Below are 20,056 nucleotides of genomic sequence, written 5' to 3'. Positions count from 1 at the left end.
TATGGAGACTAAGGAGAGAGTAAGGTGGGCTGCTTGGTGACACCAGGAAAGGGAAAGCGATTCCCCTCTGCCAGGAAGTGATAACTTTCGCCCACTACAAATCCTGACAACCGGAGAGATGCAAGAAGGAACAGCACCCACAATAGTATTCTCTCAGGCCCACATTGGTCTGTCCACCCCGGTCTATTCCTCCTACTTTGAAGGGAAGGATGGGTAAGTTCCTGGAATAGACTGGAAGGGGCAAGGAAGGCTCAAGGGGAAGAGGCAAGGAGATTCTTATTCATAAAGTCATGGAGAAAGCACCTGAGTCTGGCTTCACATCCTCTTCCCGTTCCATCAGAGGACAGGAGGCATCACTGCTATGGAGACTAAGGAGAGAGTAAGGCAGGCTGCTTGGTGACACCAGGAAAGGGAAAGCCATTCCCCTCTGTCAGGAAGTGACAACTTTAGTCCACTACAAATCCTGACAACTGGAGAAAGGCGAGAAGGAACAGCATCCACAATAGTATTCTCTCAGGCCCGCCCCGGTCTAGCCTATGGCAATTCCTCCTGCTTTGAAGGGAAGGATGGGTAAGTTCCTGGAATAGACTGGAAGGGGCATGGGGAAGAGGCAAGGAGATTCTTACTCATAACGTCATGGAGAAAGCACCTGAGTCTCAAGCTTCACATCCTCTTCCCGCTCCATCAGAGGACAAGAGGCATCACTGCTATGGAGACTAAGGAGAGAGTAAGGCAAGCTGCTTGTTGACACCAGGAAAGGGAAAGCCATTTCCTTCTGTCAGGAAGTGACAACTTTCGCCCACTACAAATCCTAACAACGGGAGAAAGGCGAGAAGGAACAGCACCCACAATAGTATTCTCTCAGACCCGCCCCGGTCTAGCCTATGGCAATTCCTCCTACTTTGAAGGGAAGGATGGGTGAGTTCCTGAAATAGACTAGAGGGGGCAAGGAAGGCTCAAGGGGAAGAGGCAAGGAGATTCTTACTCATAAAGTCATGGAGAAAGCACCTGAGTCTCAGGCTTCGCATCCTCTTCCCGTTTCATCACTGCTATGGAGACTAGGGATCTGGATGCCAGTCGCCTTCTGAGCTAAATACAAAGTGTTGGTTGTTTCCTATAAAGCCCTAAACCAGTGGTTCTCAAACTTCCGAATGCCACGACCCCTTAATACCGTTCCTCATGTTGTGGTGACCCCCAACCATAAAAATATTTTCGTTGCTACTTTTGGAGGAACAGCGCTCACAATAGTATTCTCTCATACCCACACTGATATGCCCGATGCGCCCAAATTAGAATACTGGTGGGGATGATTTTGTGATTTGGGAGTTGTAGTTGCTGGGATTTATAGTTCACCTCCAATCAAAGAGAATTCTGAACTCCACCAAGGAGGGAATTGAACCAAACTTGGCACAGTTCTTTTCCTCGTCCTCCCTCTTCCTTTTTTCTTCTTCCCTTTCCTCCCTCCCCTTTTCCTCCTCCTCCTCTTTTTCTTCTTCCTCCAAGGGTTTGGTGGGCATTGACCTTGAGTTTTGGAGTTGTAGTTCACCTGTGTTCACAGTGTTCTCTGAACAATGATGGATCTGGACCAAACTTGGCAGGAATACTCAATATGCCTGAATATGAACACTGGTGGAGTTTGGGGGAAACAGACCTTGACATTTGAGTGTTGTAGCTGCTGGGATTTATAATTCACCTACAATCAAAGAGCATTCTGAACCCCACCAACAAAAGAATTGGGCCAAACTTCCCACACAGGACCTCCATCACCAACAGAAAATACTGTTTCCTGATGGTCTTGGGACAAATACTCAATATGCCCAAATGTGAACACTGGTGGAGTTTGGGGGAAATATACCTTGACATTTGGGAGTTGTAGTTGCTAGGATTTATAGTTCGCCTAAAATCAAAGAGCATACCGAACTCCACCAATGATGGAATTGAACCAAACCTGGCACACGGAACTACCATAACCAACAGAAAATACTGGAAGTATTTGGTGGTCATTGACCTCGAGTTTGGGAGTTGTAGTTCCCATACGTCCAGAGAACACTATGGACTTGAACAATGATGGATCTGGACCAAACTTGGCACGAACACTCAATATGCCCAAATGTGAACACTGGTGGAGTTTGAGGAAAATAGAGCTTGGTATTACGGAGTTGTCGCTGCTGGGATTTATAGTTCACCTACAATCAAAGAGCATTTTGAACCCCACCAACAAAAGAATTGGGCCAAACTTCCCACACGGGACCTCCATCACCAACAGAAAATACTGTGTTTCCTGATGGTCTTGGCACAAATACTCAATATGTCTAAATGTGAACACTGGTGGAGTTTGGGGGAAATATACCTTGACATTTGGGAGTTGTAATTGCTAGGATTTATAGTTCACTTACAACCAAAAAGCATGTTGAACTCCACCAATGATGGAATTGAACAAATCTGGCACACAGAACTCCCATTACCAACAGAAAATACTGGAAGGATTTGGTGGGCATTGACCTTGAGTTTGGGAGTTGTAGTTCACCTGCATCCAGAGAGCACTGTGGACTCAAACAATGATGGATCTGGTCCAAAACCTGGCATGAATACTCAATATGCCCAAATGTGAACACTGGTGGAGTTTGGGTAAAATAGAGCTTGGCATTAGGGAATAGTCGTCGTTGGGATTTATAGTTCACCTACAATCAAAGAGCATTCCGAACACCACCAATAAGGGATTTGAACCAAACTTGGCACATAGAACTCCCATGACAAACAGAAAATACTGGAAGGGTTTGGTGGACACTTGACTTTGAGTTTGGGAGATGTAGTTCACCTACATCCAGAAAGCACTATAGGCTCAAACAATGATGGAACTGGACCAAACTTGGCACAAATACTCAATATGCCCAAATGTGAACACTGGTGGAGTTTGGGTAAAATAGAGCTTGGCATTAGGAAGTTGTAGCTGTTGGGATTTATAGTTCACCTACAAACGAAAAAAATTCTGAATCCCACCAACAATAGAATTGGCCTAAACTTCTTTGGAAACTTCCTGGATGGCCGTCTGTCAGGGGTGCTTTGAATACAACTTTCCTGCTTCTTGGCAGAATGGGATTGGACTGGATGGCCAATGACTTTGAGAACTGTTCAGCAGTGGAACTCTCTGTCCAGGGGTATGGTGGAGGCTCCTTCTTTGGAAGCTTTTAAACAGAGGCTGGATGGCCATCTTTCGAGGGTGCTTTGAATGCAATTTTCCTGAAGGAAATAAGTTAAAAACCTCTCTAGTGGAAAGAACAGTCCTCTTAAGAGTTGTTTTATGGAAGATTATAAATGTAACCATTAAAGGAACATACCTCTAGGAGTTAAGAAACATTGAAACCATTAAGCTTCTATACTTCAATAAACTATTACAGTTTCTCTAAATCCAAGTCCAGAATGGGGTTGGACTGGATGGCCCATGAGGTCTCTTCCAACTCTATATTTCTTTGATTCTATGACTCTAGGCACTAGAATCCTATTATATTAAAAGAAGACAAGTGGGGTCACCTTTCCTTACTGAAGGGGAGCAGGCAGGCTTTGGCGCTGCCGCAACGACTCCTCTCTTTACATTGTCACCGCAAAGACCGCCGCTTTTTGCTCTCTTTGGAGGGCGAGACCTCACCCCAGTTGGCCCCGTGCGGGCAAGGGCAAAACAAAAACAGGAAACCAAGGTCAGGAAATAAGTTTAAAACCTCTCTAATGGAAAGAACAGTCCTCTTAAGAGTTGTTTTATGGAAGGTTATAAATGTAACCACTAAAAGAATATACCTCTAGGAGTTAAGAAACATTGAAACCATTAAGCTTCTATACTTCAATAAACTCTTACAGTTTCTCTTAAATCCAAGTCCAGAATGGGGTTGGACTGGATGGCTCATGAGGTCTCTTCCAACTCTATCTTTCTTTGATTCTATGACTCTAGGCACTAGAATCCTATTATATTAAAAGAAGACAAGTGGGGTCACCTTTCCTTACTGAAGGGGAGCAGGCAGGCTTTGGCGCTGCCGCAACGACACCTCTCTTTACATTGTCACCGCAAAGACCGCAGCTTTTCGCTCTCTCGGGAGGGCGAGGCCTCACCCCGGTTGGCCCCATGGGGGCAAGGGCAAAACAAAAACAGGAAAACAAGGTCAGGAAATAAGTTTAAAACCTCTCTAATGGAAAGAACAGTCCTCTTAAGAGTTGTTTTATGGAAGGTTATAAATGTAACCACTAAAAGAATATACCTCTAGGAGTTAAGAAACATTGAAACCATTAAGCTTCTATACTTCATTAAGGTTCTATACTTCAATAAACTATTGGCCCCACGGGGGCAAGGGCAAAACAAAAACAGGAAACCAAGGCCAGCCAGGTGCTTTCTGGAAAGTTTTAATCTAGAACCTGTAAAACTACATCAAACGGCTGCATCCCTAGAGGGAAGGAAGGGGAACGAACCAAAAATAAAATAAAAAGGGGGGGGGAGGGAGAGGGGAGGGACATGATTTTTTTTCTCTTTTAAAAAAGGCATTTTGTGATCAGAAGTAAAACAAAAAAAATTAAACCACTCACAAAACCGAGGTATCAGTACAGTTATATACAAACCGTGTGTGTCTGTGTGTGTATGTGTATAAAATGGTGGCAGGGTGGAAGGAGCTCAGCAGACACCGACCGGGGAGGAAGGAGGGCAATCACCCAGAAAATGGCTGAAAATACATTCTCGAGTGGCGATATGGCAATGGAAGAAACCCAGCCTTGGGGAGAAGGGGAAGGGAATGAGAGGGGCAGGGAATCGGAAAGGGAATTGCAGCGCCAGGGTCCCATGTTCCTCTTGTGCTTCGGAAGGAGTGGGGAAGGGGCACGCCACGCCGTTCTGCTTTTGGAGAGCAGGGGAGAAGAAGGCATCTCCTCTTGGATGGAGGCCAGAAAGCTATAAATCCCTGTATCTTATGTCAGGGCCAATCCCAACGGGGTGCCAGTTATGATCAGAGACCTCTCCAACCTGGACCTAAGCGTCAACACAGCTTGTAGGCGTAGATCTTGTTATAATGGCATCTTCTAGCTATGGTCCTTGAGGAGCTCGCTCTTGTAGCTATGGTCTTCCAAGCTCTTGTAGCTATGGTTCTCCAAGCTCTTCTAGCTATGGCCCTCCAAACTCTTCCAGCTATGGTTCTCCAAGCTCTTGTAGCTATGGTCTTCCAAGCTCTTGTAGCTATGGTCTTCCAAGCTCTTGTAGCTATGGTTCTCCAAGCTCTTCTAGCTATGGCCCTCCAAACTCTTCCAGCTATGGTTCTCCAAGCTCTTCTAGCTATGGCCCTCCAAGCTCTTGTAGCTATGGCCCTCCAAGCTCTTCTAGATATGGCCCTCCAAGCTCTTCTAGCTATGGCCCTCCAAGCTCTTCTAGCTATGGCCCGCCAAGCTCTTCTAGCTATGGCCCACCAAGCTCTTCTAGCTATGGTCCTCCAAGCTCTTCTAGCTATGGCCCTCCAAGCTCTTCTAGCTATGGCCCTCCAAGCTCTTCTAGCTATGGCCCTCCAAGCTCTTCTAGATATGGCCCTCCAAGCTCTTCTAGCTATGGGCCGCCAAGCTCTTCTAGCTATGGCCCTCCAAGCTCTTCTAGATATGGCCCCCCAAGCTCTTCTAGCTATGGCCCTCCAAGCTCTTCTAGCTATGGTCCTCCAAGCTCTTCTAGATATGGTCCTCCAAGCTCTTCTAGATATGGTCCTCCAAGCTCTTCTAGCTATGGCCCTCCAAGCTCTTCTAGCTATGGCCCTCCAAGCTCTTCTAGCTATGGTCCTCCAAGCTCTTCTAGCTATGGTCCTCCAAGCTCTTCTAGCTATGGCCCTCCATGCTCTTCTAGATATGGCCCTCCGAGCTCTTCTAGATATGGCCCTCCAAGCTCTTCTAGCTATGGCCCTCCAAGCTCTTCTAGCTATGGCCCTCCAAGCTCTTTTAGATATGGCCCTCCAAGCTCTTCTAGATATGGCCCTCCAAGCTCTTCTAGATATGGCCCTCCAAGTTCTTCTAGATATGGCCCTCCAAGCTCTTCTAGATATGGCCCTCCAAGCTCTTTTAGCTATGGTCCTCCAAGCTCTTCTAGCTATGGTCCTCCAAGCTCTTCTAGCTATGGTCCTCCAAGCTCTTCTAGCTATGATCCTTGAGAAGCCTGCTCCACAATGAGAATGGGGGATGCTTGCTCATAATTGCCCTACGTCAGGGGAAATCAGGAAATTAACAAAAGGACTAACCCTGAGCATTTCAAATCATCCACTAGAAACTTCGGCTGATTAGATAAAAAGCAAATAGGGCTGGAAATAGTCTTCTGGAATCTGGCTGGCTGGGAAAATAAAAAGGAACTGGAGAAGGAATTGATTGGAACTCCTCAGAAATGTGACATTATTTGTATTGTCGTAGGCTTTCATGGCCGGAATCACTGGGTTGTTGTAGGTTTATGGAAGGTTATAAATGTAACCACTAAAGGAATATACCTCTAGGAGTTAAGAAACATTGAAACCATTAAGCTTCTATACTTCAATAAGCTATTATAGTTTCTCTTAAATCCATGTCCAGAATGGGGTTGGACTGGATGGCCCACGAGGTCTCTTCCAACTCTATCTTTCTTTGATTCTATGACTCTAGGCACTAGAATCCTATTATATTAAAAGAAGACACGTAGGGTCACCTTTCTTTACTGAAGGGGAGCAGGCAGGCTATATGGCCATGTTCTAGAGGCATTTTCTCCTGACGTTTCGCCTGCATCTATGGCAAGCATACTCAGAGGTAGTGAGGTCTCTTGGAAGTAGGAAAAAGGGTTTATATATATGTGGAATGACCAGGGTGGGACAAAGGACTTTTGTCTGCTGGAGCTAGGTGTGAATGTTTCAACCGACCACCTTGATTAACATTTAATGGCTTGGAAGTGCCTGGGGGGAATCTTTTGTTGAGAGTGATTTGATGTGCCTGATTGTTTCCTCTCTGTTGTTTTGCTGTTGTAATTTTTGAGTTTTTTAATACCGGTAGCCAGATTTTGTTCATTTTCATGGTTTCTTCCTTTCTGACTAAAGGTGACTCCACTTGTAAACAATCAGGGGTCACCAGGGTTTACAAGTGGGGTCACCTTTAGTCAGCCATAGCAGAGCACCTGATGAACCAACCTGGACACAGCATATTATTTGAGAACACAGAAATGCTGGACCACTCTCACAACCACCATGTCAGGCTGCACAGAGAAGCCATTGAAATCCACAAGCATGTGGACAATTTCAACAGAAAGGAAGAAACCATGAAAATGAACAAAATCTGGCTACCAGTATTAAAAAACTCCAAAATTAGAGAGGAAACAATCACTCTCAACGAAAGATTCCCCCCAGGCACTTCCAAGCCATTGAATGCTAATCAAGGTGGTCAGTTGAAACATTCACACCTAGCTCCAGCAGACAAAAGTCCTTTGTCCCACCCTGGTCATTCCAGAGATATATAAACCCATTTTCCTACTTCGAACAGATCTCACTACCTCTGAGGATGCTTGCCATAAATGCAGGCAAAACGTCAGGAGAGAATGCCCCTATTGCATCTCAAATTTCACACGAATAATTTTTTGAGTGTATTTGTGTATTATTGACCAGTATTTCTTGATTATTTTACACTCCCACCACATATGGAAGTGAGTGCCTAACTCTGGAATTTTACCTTTGGAACATAATGGATTTGAATCTAACAGAAAATAATGAGAGGATTTTCTTCTACATAACAGCGGCTGCAAGAATAACAATCGCCCAAAATTGGAAAGAGAAAAATCCTCCACAAGTTGAAGACCGGATAAACAAAACCCTTGATTATATGAACATGGATAACTTATCATATCTTATGGACAATAACCTCAAGAACAAACAGACAAACTGGGAACCTCTGAAAAGATTCACGCAGGAAGAAATACAAATTCAACTTTAAAGATGAAGGACATACTAAATAATAAAAGGAAAAAGAAAAAAAGAGGGACTAATGAAACATTTTCCTACTTTGAACAGATCTCACTACCTCTGAGGATGCTTGCTATAGATCCAGGCGAAACGTCAGGAGAAAATGCCTCTAGAACATGGCCATATAGCCCGGAAAAACCTACAACAACCCAGTGACATTATTTGCTTGCAAGAGACACATGATGACGGCTCCCATTCCTATACGGCTATTTAGTCAACCAGCCGTAAATAAATCGAAAAAAAGGGCAGAGGAAGTGGTTCGATGTGCCTGATTGTTTCCTCTCTGTTGTTTTGCTGTTGTAATTTTTGAGCTTTTTAATACTGGTAGCCAGATTTTGTTCATTTTCATGGTTTCTTCCTTTCTGACTAAAGGTGACTCCACTTGTAAACAATCAGGGGTCACCAGGGTTTACAAGTGGGGTCACCTTTAGTCAGCCATAGCAGAGCACTTGATGAACCAACCTGGACACAGCATATTATTTGAGAACACAGAAATGCTGGTGTCCTTTGTCTCATCTGGAGAATCCCAGATGGTGGATTTTGACCAACTTGGAGGAAGGAGTGGGACAGAAGCATGGTGGAAGTCACCCCAAGCTCTGAATGGATACGAGTGGGCGCCACCAAAGCAGCTGAGAAAACAATCCGTGGAGTATGATGCTGAGCGACCTGTCAAGCCTGTACCGAGAAGAGCATCTCAAGTGGGGGAAAAACACTTCCCAGAAGCCGTTTCCACTTTAACCCCAACCAACGAGGAAGAGAACTGGGGTAGATGGAGAAATGGCTGCTCCCTCCTTTCTCTGGAAGGCTTTGCAAGGAGAAGAAGGAGGGCCAAGGGGATGGACACGTTGGGACAGCCCGACTTTAAGGCCCAGCGAGGAAAGGAAAAAGCAAAGGGAAAACACCATGCTTCCTGCTCTGCGTCATCACTGATCTGAGGAGGGGAAACCCAACTGGGGGTGCCGAAACGTCCATTTGGAGAAGCCCGACGTTCCCGGTGATCCCCGGGATGCCAACCCACCACCAAGGAAGAAAAGAGGAAGGGCACGCAAAGGCGATGATGGGGGGAAGCTCTAGCGAACGGAGGGGGCACATCTTCTCTCTCGTTCCTTTGGGTGTGTTTGGTACAATTGGAAACCCTGTCTCGTGTGCACAAAAGAAGAAGGAAGAGGAAAGTACCATAGTCGCCACGGAGACCAAAAGGGATGCCCCCAACGCAGTCACTATAGAGACCAACAGCCCTTGGTACGCCCCCCCACTACTGTTGCCACGGAGACCGGCTGGGTGGCTGCCAACCACTACCTCCATTTCCGTGGAGGGAGGGGGAAGGAGAAGGATGGAGAAGGGGACGTTCCTCAACACCTGACCGTCGATCCATCCATCGCCACGTCTCCCTCGACCTCTTTAGTCCTGCACCAGGGTATCAAAAAATAAATTGCTTGACTCCTAAACCCCACCCCATGCGCGTGCAGGCCAGCCCCCCCCCCCCCCCTTCGAGGCCTGTTAAAGCTTCAGTTCGTTGGCGATTTTGGAGGCAATGTTCTTGAAGGCCATGGAAGTGCCCGATATCCGCTTGAAGCGGACGCCGTTGAGCGAAAGGCGGGGGAGCTTGCACACCTCCATCTCCCACTGCACAAAGGCTTCGTGACCCGGCGCGCCGTGCATGCACAGGAGCATGTACTTCTCCTGCAGCTCGCACTGGCAGTTGTTAGCGTCCAGCACTTTCCGGATCTCCTTCATCATCTCGTTGGGCTCCATGGAGCTCGTCGTCTTCATGCTCCAGGTGAAGCGCAGCGAGCGGGGCTTGGCCTCCCTGTTCTCGTCCCGATCCTTCTCCCCGCTGCCGCCCACCATGTGAGGCCTGGGGGAAGGGGGGAAGAAGGGAGAGTGAGCAACCGAGAACGGCCCGGCCCACCCCTCCAGTCGGCACCCAGAGCGAGAGAAGGAAGAGGAAGAGGAAGGAGAGGGAGACATGGATGGATGTGATGAAGAGGAGGTGCCAGGGAGCAGCCTGGCCCTGTCGGAGAGACAGACAGACCGAGAGGAGCAGAGTCTTCCCCAGACTGCATCTCACCTGAGGGTCTCCACGCGGTCTTTGCTTTCGGGCTCATGCAGGGTCCTCAAAAAACAGAGCGGGAGAGAAGAAGTCAGGCATCTTCCAGTTAGCGGCTCCTACACCTGCTCTCCTTTTCTCCCAAAGGGGAAGGGGTATGTTTTCCTTCCATTTCGGGGAGTTGGAAGGGGGCTCGAGAATCCCAACAGAGCTGGCTGCAACCAAGAATGATCCAGCAGGACCTGGGCATGCAACACTTCCACTTGGCATGCAGTTTGCCAACATGGTAGCGGACAGGAAGCCAGGAAGATGGCATGCAACAAAAGCTACGTCCCGCCAGTCCTTCACTACAAGCAGAAGCCATTTCCAAGCATGGGGGGGGGGGGGGCAGGAGGAGTAAGTGGAGCAGGGGTCCTCAAACTACGGCCCGCGGGCCACTTCCAGCCTGCCAAGGGCACTTATCCGGCCCGTGGAGGAGTGCCCCTCCCTTGGCTGGCTCACACTATCTGTCGGGCTCAATGGGCAGCGTGAGCCAGCCAAGGGCAGCTGCTCCGCACGGCCTACTCACGCGTAAAGCACCTCATGAGGTGCTTTATGCGCGAGTAGGCCGCACGGTGCTGCTCCTCCCTTGGCAGGCTCACAATGCCCATTGGGCCCGATGGGCAGCGTGAGCCAGCCAAGGGCAGCTGCTCCACGCGGCCTACTCACGCGTAAAGCACCTCCCGACGTGCTTTATGCGCGAGTAGGCCGCGCGGTGCTGCTCCTCCCTTGGCAGGCTCATGCTGCCCATTGGGCCCGATGGACAGCGTGAGCCAGCCAAGGGCAGCTGCTCCACGCGGCCTACTCGCGCGTAAAGTACCTACTCGCGTGTAAAGCCATTTCCAAGCATGGGGGGGAGGAGGAGGAGGTGGAGCAGGGGTCCTCAAACTACGGCCCGCGGGCCACTTCTGGCCCGCCAAGGGCACTTATCCGGCCCGTGGAGGAGGAGCGTCCCCCCCACACAGTGCCCCTCCCTTGGCTGGCTCACACTATCCGTCAGGCCCGATGGGTAGCATGAGCCAGCCAAGGGAGGCTGCCCCGGCGCTCCATGCAGTCATGCCAGCCACATGACCTTGGAGGTGTCTACGGACAACGCCAGCTCTTTGACTTAGAAATGCAGATGAGCACCACACCCCAGAGTCCGACACGACTGGACTTCATGTCAGAGGAAAACCTTTTAACTAGGAAAATTGTGGAAGATCCAGGGTGGAAAAAGAACTCTTGTCTGTTGGAGGTAGGTATGAATGTTTCAATTGGCCACCTTGATTTCCAGACAGTTTTTAGGGAGAATCCTTTGTTATGTGATTAGCTGGCCCCGATTGTTTCTTGTCTGGAGTTCCCCTGTGTTTGAGTGTTGTTCTTTATTTACAGTTATAATTTTAGAGTTTTTTTAATACTGGTAGCCAGATTTTGTTCAGACTAGAAATAGGAAGATTTCCCATTCTTTGCTCCTGGAATTACTGCCTAAAGAGGGCTAGAAAGAACCCCCTCTAAGGGCCCTTCCACACAGCAAAATCAGATATGGGCAATGTGCATAGGAATTTTTTAATTAATTCTTTTAAAAAAACTATAGTCCGGCCCTCCAACGGTCTGAGGGACAGTGAACTGGCCCCCGGTTTAAAAAGTTTGAAGACCCCTGGTATATCGGATGAAGGGTCCCAGCCATAAACCAAGAAATTTGGGTTGCTGTGAGTTTTCTGGAAATGTGTCTGGTGAGGATGAGGGATAGGGCCTTCTCGGTGGTGACCCCCCGCTTGTGGAATTCGCTCCTGGCCCAGCTCGAACGTATCTCCCTCTACGTTCCGCCTCGTAGTCTAAGATCCACCAGGGAGGCCCTACTCTCGGTCCCATCAGCCTCGCAAACGTGTCTGGTGGGGGACGAGGGATAGGGCCTTCTCGGTGGTGACCCCCCGCTTGTGGAATTTGCTCCTGGCCCAGCTCGAACGTATCTCCCTCTACGTTCTGCCTCGTAGTCTAACATCCACCGGGGAGGCCCTACTCTCGGTCCCATCAGCCTCGCAAACGTGTCTGGTGGGGGACGAGGGATAGGGCCTTCTCGGTGGTGACCCCTGCTTGTGGAATTCGCTCCCAGCCCAGCTCGAACATATCTCCCTCTACGTTCTGCCTCGTAGTCTAAGATACACCGGGGAGGCCCTACTCTCGGTCCCACCAGCCTCGCAAACATGTCTGGTGGGGACAAGGGATAGGGTCTTCTCGGTGGTGACCCCCCGCTTGTGGAATTCGCTCCCAGCCCAGCTCGAACGTATCTCCCTCTACGTTCCGCCTCGTAGTCTAAGATCCACCGGGGAGGCCCTACTCTCGGTCCCATCAGCCTCGCAAACGTGTCTGGTGGGGGACGAGGGATAGGGCCTTCTCGATGGTGACCCCTGCTTGTGGAATTTGCTCCCCAGCAAGATTAGATCGGCGTCCTCCCTCCTTTCTTTTAGGAAAAAACTGAAAATGTGGTTTTGGAACCAGGTTTTCGGATAGGTAAAGGTATGAGACTCCGTATTATCCGACTTTTTCATTTACCCGACGTTCAATCGGCTCATTTATGTCGGATAAGCAAGACACTACTGTAGAAGCATAGAGTTGGAAGGGACCTCATGGGCCACCCAGTCCAACCCCCTGCCAAGAAGCAGGAAAATGACATTCAATTACAGCTGGGAGGACATTCCAAGCATGGACACATTCCCTTCCTTTGTCTTCTCTGCCCCACAACCCCAAATTACAACAGCAAGGAATCCCATTAGAGAGGGGGCCAGGGGACAGTTCCATCTTGTCTCCTGCATATGTCATCAGTTGGGGACCCCTCCCCCCATCACCAACTGCAGCTCTGGACCAGAGTGAAGAGAGAGGGGGCCAGGGAACAGTTCCATCTTGTCTCCTGCATATGTCATCAGTTGGGGACCCCTCCCTCCATCACCAACTGCAGCTCTGGGTCAGAGTGAAGAGAGAGGGGTCCAGGGGACAGTTCCATCTTGTCTCCTGCATATGTCATCAGTTGGGGACCCCTCCCCCATCATCAACTGCAGCTCTGGGCCAGAGTGAAGAGAGAGGGGTCCAGGGGACAGTTCCATCTTGTCTCCTGCATATGTCATCAGTTGGGGACCCCTCCCTCCATCACCAACTGCAGCTCTGGGTCAGAGTGAAGAGAGAGGGGTCCAGGGGACAGTTCCATCTTGTCTCCTGCATATGTCATCAGTTGGGGACCCCTCCCCCCATCACCAACTGCAGCTCTGGACCAGAGTGAAGAGAGAGGGGGCCAGGGAACAGTTCCATCTTGTCTCCTGCATATGTCATCAGTTGGGGACCCCTCCCTCCATCACCAACTGCAGCTCTGGGCCAGAATGAAGAGAGAGGGGACCAGGGAACAGTTCCATCTTGTCTCCTGCATATGTCATCAGTTGGGGACCCTCTCCCCATCACCAACTGCAGCTCTGGGTCAGAGTGAAGAGAGAGGGGTCCAGGGGACAGTTCCATCTTGTCTCCTGCATATGTCATCAGTTGGGGACCCCTCCCCCATCATCAACTGCAGCTCTGGGCCAGAGTGAAGAGAGAGGGGTCCAGGGGACAGTTCCATCTTGTCTCCTGCATATGTCATCAGTTGGGGACCCCTCCCCCATCACCAACTGCAGCTCTGGGTCAGAGTGAAGAGAGAGGGGGCCAGGGGACAGTTCCATCTTGTCTCCTGCATATGTCATCTATTGGGGACCCCTCCCCCCAGCACCAACTGCTGCTCTGGGCCAGAGTGAAGAGGGGGGCGGGCAGGGGACAGTTCCAGAAGTCAGAAGTGTCCCCTGGCCCCATCTCTAATGGGATTCCTTGTCTCCTGTGCTATGAGAAGGGCGGGGTAGAAGCAACCGAAATAAATAAATAAATAAATAAATAAAAACTGAAACGTGGCACTCAGAACTCCCATGAACAACAGAAATTACTGGAAAGGTTTGGTGGGCACAGAACTTGAGTTTGGGAGTTGTAGTTCACCTACATCCAGAGAGCACTGTGGACTCGAACAATGATGGATCTGGACCAAACTTGGAAGGGGTACTCAATATGCCCAAATGTGCACACCGGTGGGGTTTGGGGAAAAGAGATTGTGACATTGGGGAGTTGTAGTTGCTGGGATTTATAGTTCAACTACAATCAAAGAGCATTCTGAATTCCACCAACAATGGTCTGATGGTCTTTGGCGACCTCTCTGAAGCCCACCAGGAGTCCCTATCCCTGGGTTGATAAACTCTGCTATAGAGAGCCGATGCTGGGCCGCAGAGACAAAACCGAGCCAACTGTGGCCTGACCTGGTCTCAGACCATGTCCTGAAATATATGAGAAGCATTTGGCCTTCTGGCCACTTTGATGTGGGAAGTTCCATCAGAACGCAAGTCTTCAAAGTGCAAAAGCCAACCACCCATTTTCCATGGCCAGGAGGACAACCCCCACCTCCTTGACCATTTACAAAGAGACAGAGACCAGAAGACAACAAGAACAATAGTATCTTCAAGATTGTGCTCCAAACGTCACCCCAGAAGCTAGTGTTTCCATTTGGGGCCATGCAGATTATAGACCAGGAATGGGCAAACCCAGGCCCGACGGCCGAATGTGGCCCCTTGGGCTCTTTTCTCAGACCCTCCTGTCTCTCGCCATTCTATCCATCCTTCCTTCTCTCTTTCCTTCTTTCTTCACTCCCTCTTTCTCCTTCCCTTCCACCCTTCCTTCTCTTTCCTTCCTCTTTCCTTCCCTCCCTATCTTTTGTGCCTCGTTTTTTTTAATCCCACACTCTTTTCCTTCTTTCCACCCTTTTGTCCTTCCTTCTCTCCCTCTTTCCCCTTCCTCCCTTTCCTTTTGTCTTTCCTCCCTTCTCTCCCTCCTCCTTCCTTCCTTCTCTCTCTCTTTCCCCTTCCTCCCTTTCCTTTTGTCTTTCCTTCCTTCTCTCTTTCCTCATTCCTTCCTTCGCCCCTCCCTCCCCTCCCCCTTTCGTTATTCCTTCCTTCTCCCCTCCCTTGCTCCTTCCCTGCCACCCTTCCTTCCTCCCATCTCTCCCTCCTCCTTCCTTCCTTATCTCCCTCTTTCTCCTTCCTCCCCTCCCTTTTGTCTTTCCTTCCTTCTCTCTTTCCTCCTCTCTCCCTCTTTCTCCCCACTCCATTCCCTTCCACTCTTTCGTCCTTCCTTCCTCCTCTCTTTCCTTTCTCCTTCCCATCCACCCTTTCATCCTTCCTTCCTTTTCTTTCCTCCCTCCCTATCTTCCATTTTCACCCTTTCGTCCTTCCCTTCTTTCTTTCATTCCCTTCCACCCTTTCATTCTTCCTTCCTTCCTTCTCTTGTAACTTCCTCCTTTACATCCACCCTACTGACCTTCCCCCCCTTTTGTCTTTTCTTCTTTCTCTCTTTCCTCCCTCTTTATCTCCCTCTCTTTTTTCTCCTTCCACCCTTTTGTCCTCCATTCCTTCCCAGTTTCCTCTCCCTCCCCTCCCCTCCCTTTCCCTTTATACTTCCCTTCCTTCCTTCAGCCCTTCACTTCCTACGTTCCTTCTCTTTTGTTTTTCCTTCCCTTTTGTCTTTCCTTCCTTCTTACCTCCCTCCCTTCCCTCTTTCTCCTTCCACCGTTTCGTCCTTCCTTTCTTCCCTCTTTTTCCTTCATCATTCCCTTCCTTCTTTTCCTCCCTTTCCTTTTTTCTTTCTTTCCTTCCTTCTTTCTTTCCTTTATCCTTCCCTTCCTTCCTTCTCTTCCTTCCCCTTTGTCCTCCCTTCCTTCACTCTTTCCTTCCTCCTTACCTCCCTCCCCTCTTTTTCTCCTTCCATCCTTTTGTCCTTACTTTCTTTCCTCTTTCTCCTCACTCCCTCCCTCTTTCCTTTATCCTTCCCTCCCTCCCTTCCCTTTTGTCTTTCCTTCCTTCTCTCTTTCCTTCCTTCTTACCTCCCTCCCTTTCCTCTCTTTCTCCTTCCACCCTTTTGTCCTTCCTTTCTTCCCTCTCTCTCCTTCCTTCATTCTTCCCTTCCTTCTCTTCGTCCCTCCCTTCTTTTTTTTCTTTCCTTCCTTCCCTTTCCCCTATCTCCTTCCTTCCCTCTTTCCTTTATCCTTCCCTTCCTTTCTTCAGTCCTTCTCTTCTTCCCTCCCTCCTTTTCCCTTTCCTTCCTTCTTACCTCCTCCCTTCCCTCTCTTTCTCCCTCACTTCCTTCCCCTCCTTTTCTTTCCTTCCCTCTTTCCTTTATCTTTCTTTCTCCTTCCTCCCCTCCCTCTTTTCTCTCTCTGTCTCCTTCCTTCCCTCTTTCCTTTATCCTTCCCTTGCTTCCTTTAGTCCTTCTCTTCCTCCCTCCCTTCCCCTTTGTCTTTCTTTCTGTCTTACCTCCCTCCCTTCCGTCCCTCCCTTCCCCTCCTTTTGTCTTTCCTTCCCTCTTTATCTTTCTTTCTCCTTCCTCCCTTCCCTCTTTTCTCCCTCTGTCTCCTTCCTTCCCTCTTTCCTTTATCCCTCCCTTCGCCTTTGTCTTTCTTTCCGTCTTACCTCCCTCCCTTCCGTCCCTCCCTTCCCCTCCTTTTGTCTTTCCTTCCTTCCCTCTTTCCTTTATCTTTCTTTCCCTTTCCTTCCTTCCTTCCCTCTTTTCTCTCTCTGTCTCCTTCCTTTCTTCTTTCCTTTATCCTTCCCTTCCTTCCTTCAGTCCTTCTCTTCCTCCCTCCTTTTGTCTTTCCTTCCTTCTTACCTCCCTCCTTTACTTCTCTTCCTTCCCCTCCTTTTGTCTTTCCTTCCTTCCCTCTTTATCTTTCTTTCTCCTTCCTCCCTTCCCTCTTTTCTCCCTCTGTCTCCTTCCCTCTTTCCTTTATCCTTCCCTTCCTTCAGTCCTTCTCTTCCTTCCTCGCTTCTCCTTTGTCTTTCCTTCCTTCTTACCTCCCTCCCTTCCGTCCCTCCCTTCCCCTCCATTTTGTCTTTCCTTCCCTCTTTATCTTTCTTTCTCCTTCCTTCCTTCCCTCTTTTCTCCCTCTGTCTCCTTCCTTCCCTCTTTATCCTTCCCTTCCTTCCTTCAGTACTTCTCTACCTCCCTCTCTTCCCCTTTGTTTTTTCTTCCTTCTTACCTCCCTCACTTCCCTCTCTTCCTTCCCCTCCTTCTGTCTTTCCTTCCATCTTTCCTTTATCTTTCTTTCTCCTTCCTTCCTTCCTTCCTTCCTTCCTTCCTTCCTTCCTTCCTTCCTTCCCTCTTTTCTCCCTCTGTCTCCTTCCTTTCTTCTTTCCTTCATCCTTCCCTTCCATCCTTCAGTCCTTCTCTTCCTCCCTCCCTTCCCCTTTGTCTTTACTTCCTTCTTACCTCTCTTTCTCCTTCTCTTCCTTCCCCTCCTTTTGTCTTTCCTTCCTTCCCTCTTTATCTTTCTTTCTCCTTCCTTCCCCCTTTTCTCCCTCTGTCTCCCTCCTTCCCTCTTTCCTTTATCCTTCTCTTCCTCCCTCCCTTTCCCTTTCTTTCCTACCTTCTTACCTCCCTCCCTTCCCCCTCCCTCTCCTTTTGTCTTTCCTTCCTTCCCTCTCTCCCTTCTTCGTTCCTTCCTTCCCTCCCTTCTCTTTTTCCTTCTCTCCCTTCCTTCCATCACCGGGCAGCCAGTCCTCCTAGGAGGGAGTGCCAGCATGCGTTTGCCCCCAAGTCAGAAAGTTTGCCCATGCCTGTGATGGAGGCTGCCCTCCATGCCCACCCGGGACCCTCAAGGCAGCTGCAAGCAGTCGAGCCCAGGGAGAGCCCAGCTCCTCCGATCCGCCACCATGCAGGGAGACAGACGAAAGAGAGGCCAAAGAGGGGGAAAGATCCGAGGCCCAGTCTGGGGGACAACGGAAGACAGGAATCACCTAAAGAGACAGCGTTGCCGCACGGAGGAGACCTAGCACCCCACCAAAATCCCATGCCAGCCAATTTGCAGGCAGTCGAGACAAGCCCGAGCACAGTGAAATCTCATTCCCCGTCGGAGCGCTAACAAGATCCCCGCTGTCCCTTTAAGTGCGCCCTTATGCGCACACACAGACACCATTAGCAGCCACAAGGCACAGGAGGGGGGAGAGCAGAGAAGCAAGGAGGAGGGAGGAAGGAGTCAGCCAGGAGGGGGTTAGTACAGCACAGGAAGAGGAAGAGGAGGAAGAGGAGGAAGTGGAGGAGGAGGACAGAACAAAACCAGAGTGATGAACGCCTACCTTCTGGCAAACCTGAAAGACAGATTTCTAAAAGGGGGGAAAAAGGGGAAAAATGGTGGGTGGGTGGGTGAACAAGCGCGGATGTGTGAAAATGACAGAGTGACAAGAGTGCTCGGGTGCCCCCCCCACCTCCCTCCCAAAGAGACCCCCTGGTCCTGGCTCCCCCCTCGCCTACAACCCCCATTCGGATGCATCTGGGAGAGGAAAGCCAGGACCTTGTAATCTCACTCATGGTCTGGGCTGTTGTGAGTTTTCTGGGCTGCATGGCCATGTTCCAGAAGCATTCTCTCCTGACGTTTCTCCCACTTCTATGGAAGGCATCCTCAGAGGTTGAGAGGTCTGTTGGAAACTAGGCAAGTGGGTTTGATATATCGGTGGAATAATGAAAGAACTCCTGTCTGTTGGGGGCACGTGTGAATGTAATTAATCACCTTGATTAGCATTGAATGGCCTTCCAGCATCAAAGCCTGACTGTTACCTGCCTGGGGCAATCCTTTGTTGGGAGGCGTTAGCTGCTTCCTGTCTGGGGGGATCCTTGCTGGGAGGTGTTAATCACCTTGATAAGCATTTAATGGCCTTCCAGCATCAAAGCCTGACTGTTACCTGCCTGGGGGAATCCTTTGTTAGGAGGAGTTAGCTGCTTCCTGTCTGGGGGGAATCCTTGCTGGGAGGTGTTTATCACCTTGATTAGCATTTAATGGTCTTCCAGCATCAAAGTCTGACTGTTTCCTGCCTGGGGGAATCCTTTGTTGGGATTTAATGGCCTTCCAGCATCAAAGCCTGACTGTTTCCTGCCTGGGGGAATCCTTTGTTGGGAGGTGTTAGCTGCTTCCTGTCTGGGGGGATCCTTGCTGGGAGGTGTTAATCACCTTGATTAGCATTTAATGGCCTTCCAGCATCAAAGTCTGTCTGTTTCCTGCCTGGGGGAATCCTTTGTTGGGAGGTGTTAGCTGCTTCCTATCTGGGGGGATCCTTGCTGGGAGGTGTTAATCACCTTTATTAGCATTTAATGGCCTTCCAGCATCAAAGCCTCACTGTTTCCTGCCTGGGGGAATCCTTTGTTGGGAGGTGTTAGCTGCTTCCTATCTGGAGGGATCCTTGCTGGGAGGTGTTAACTTCCATCCTTTCGTCCTTTCTCCCTCCCTCCATTCCCTTCCACCCTGGGGGAACCCTTTGCTGGGAAGTGTTAACTGCTTTCTACCTGGGGGAATCCTTTGTTGGCAGATGTTAGCTGCTTCCTATCTGGGGGAATCCTTTGCTGGGAGGTGTTAACTGCTTCCACCCTTTCTCCCTCTTTCTCCCTCCCTCCATTCCCTTCCACTCTGGGAAATCCTTTGTTGGGAGGTGTTAGCTGCTTCCTGCCTGGGGGAATCCTTTGTTGGAAGATGTTAGCTGCTTCCTGCCTGGGGGAATCCTTTGTTGGAAGATGTTAGCTGCTTCCTGCCTGGGGGAATCCTTTGTTGGAAGATGTTAGCTGCTTCCTGCCTGGGGGAATCCTTTGTTGGAAGATGTTAGCTGCTTCCTGCCTGGGGGAATCCTTTGTTGGAAGATGTTAGCTGCTTCCTGCCTGGGGGAATCCTTTGCTGGGAGGTGTTCGCTGCTTCCTGCCTGGGGGAATCCTTTGTTGGAAGATGTTAGCTGCTTCCTGCCTGGGGGAATCCTTTGCTGGGAGATGTTAGCTGCTTTCTGCCCAGGAAATCCTTTGCTGGGAGGTGTTAGCTGCTTCCTGCCCGGGGGAATCCTTTACTGGGGGATGTTAACCGCTTCCTGTCTGTGGGAATCCTTTGCTGGGAGGTGTTGCTGCTTGATTTTGTCATTTGGGAGTT

General features: G+C 49.5%; 1 protein-coding gene across 10 annotated transcripts in view; it reads right to left on the bottom strand.

The window, feature by feature from the left end:
* Nucleotides 1–6,882: 6,882 nt before the first annotated feature.
* Nucleotides 6,883–20,056, bottom strand: part of MARK2 (microtubule affinity regulating kinase 2) — a 220,298-nt gene continuing 207,124 nt past the window's right edge. For 4 of the 10 annotated variants that reach the window (XM_060758466.2, XM_067472469.1, XM_067472465.1 and 1 more), the window contains 3 exons: nucleotides 18,231–18,257; nucleotides 10,048–10,092; nucleotides 6,883–9,834 (listed from right to left, as the gene is read on the bottom strand). In XM_060758466.2, the coding sequence (XP_060614449.2) occupies nucleotides 9,477–9,834; nucleotides 10,048–10,092; nucleotides 18,231–18,257 (430 nt within the window). In that variant the 3' untranslated portion in view covers nucleotides 6,883–9,476. The remainder of the gene's footprint in view (nucleotides 9,835–10,047; nucleotides 10,093–18,230; nucleotides 18,258–20,056) is intronic. The other 6 variants (XM_067472467.1, XM_067472471.1, XM_067472466.1 and 3 more) reach the window with 3 other exon arrangements.

The sequence above is a fragment of the Anolis sagrei genome, chromosome 12 (genome assembly GCF_037176765.1).
Source record: "Anolis sagrei isolate rAnoSag1 chromosome 12, rAnoSag1.mat, whole genome shotgun sequence".
In the NCBI taxonomy this organism is placed as follows: domain Eukaryota; kingdom Metazoa; phylum Chordata; class Lepidosauria; order Squamata; family Dactyloidae; genus Anolis; species Anolis sagrei.
Note: the sequence above shows the minus strand (reverse complement) of the source record. Positions and strands in the feature narration are given on the sequence as shown.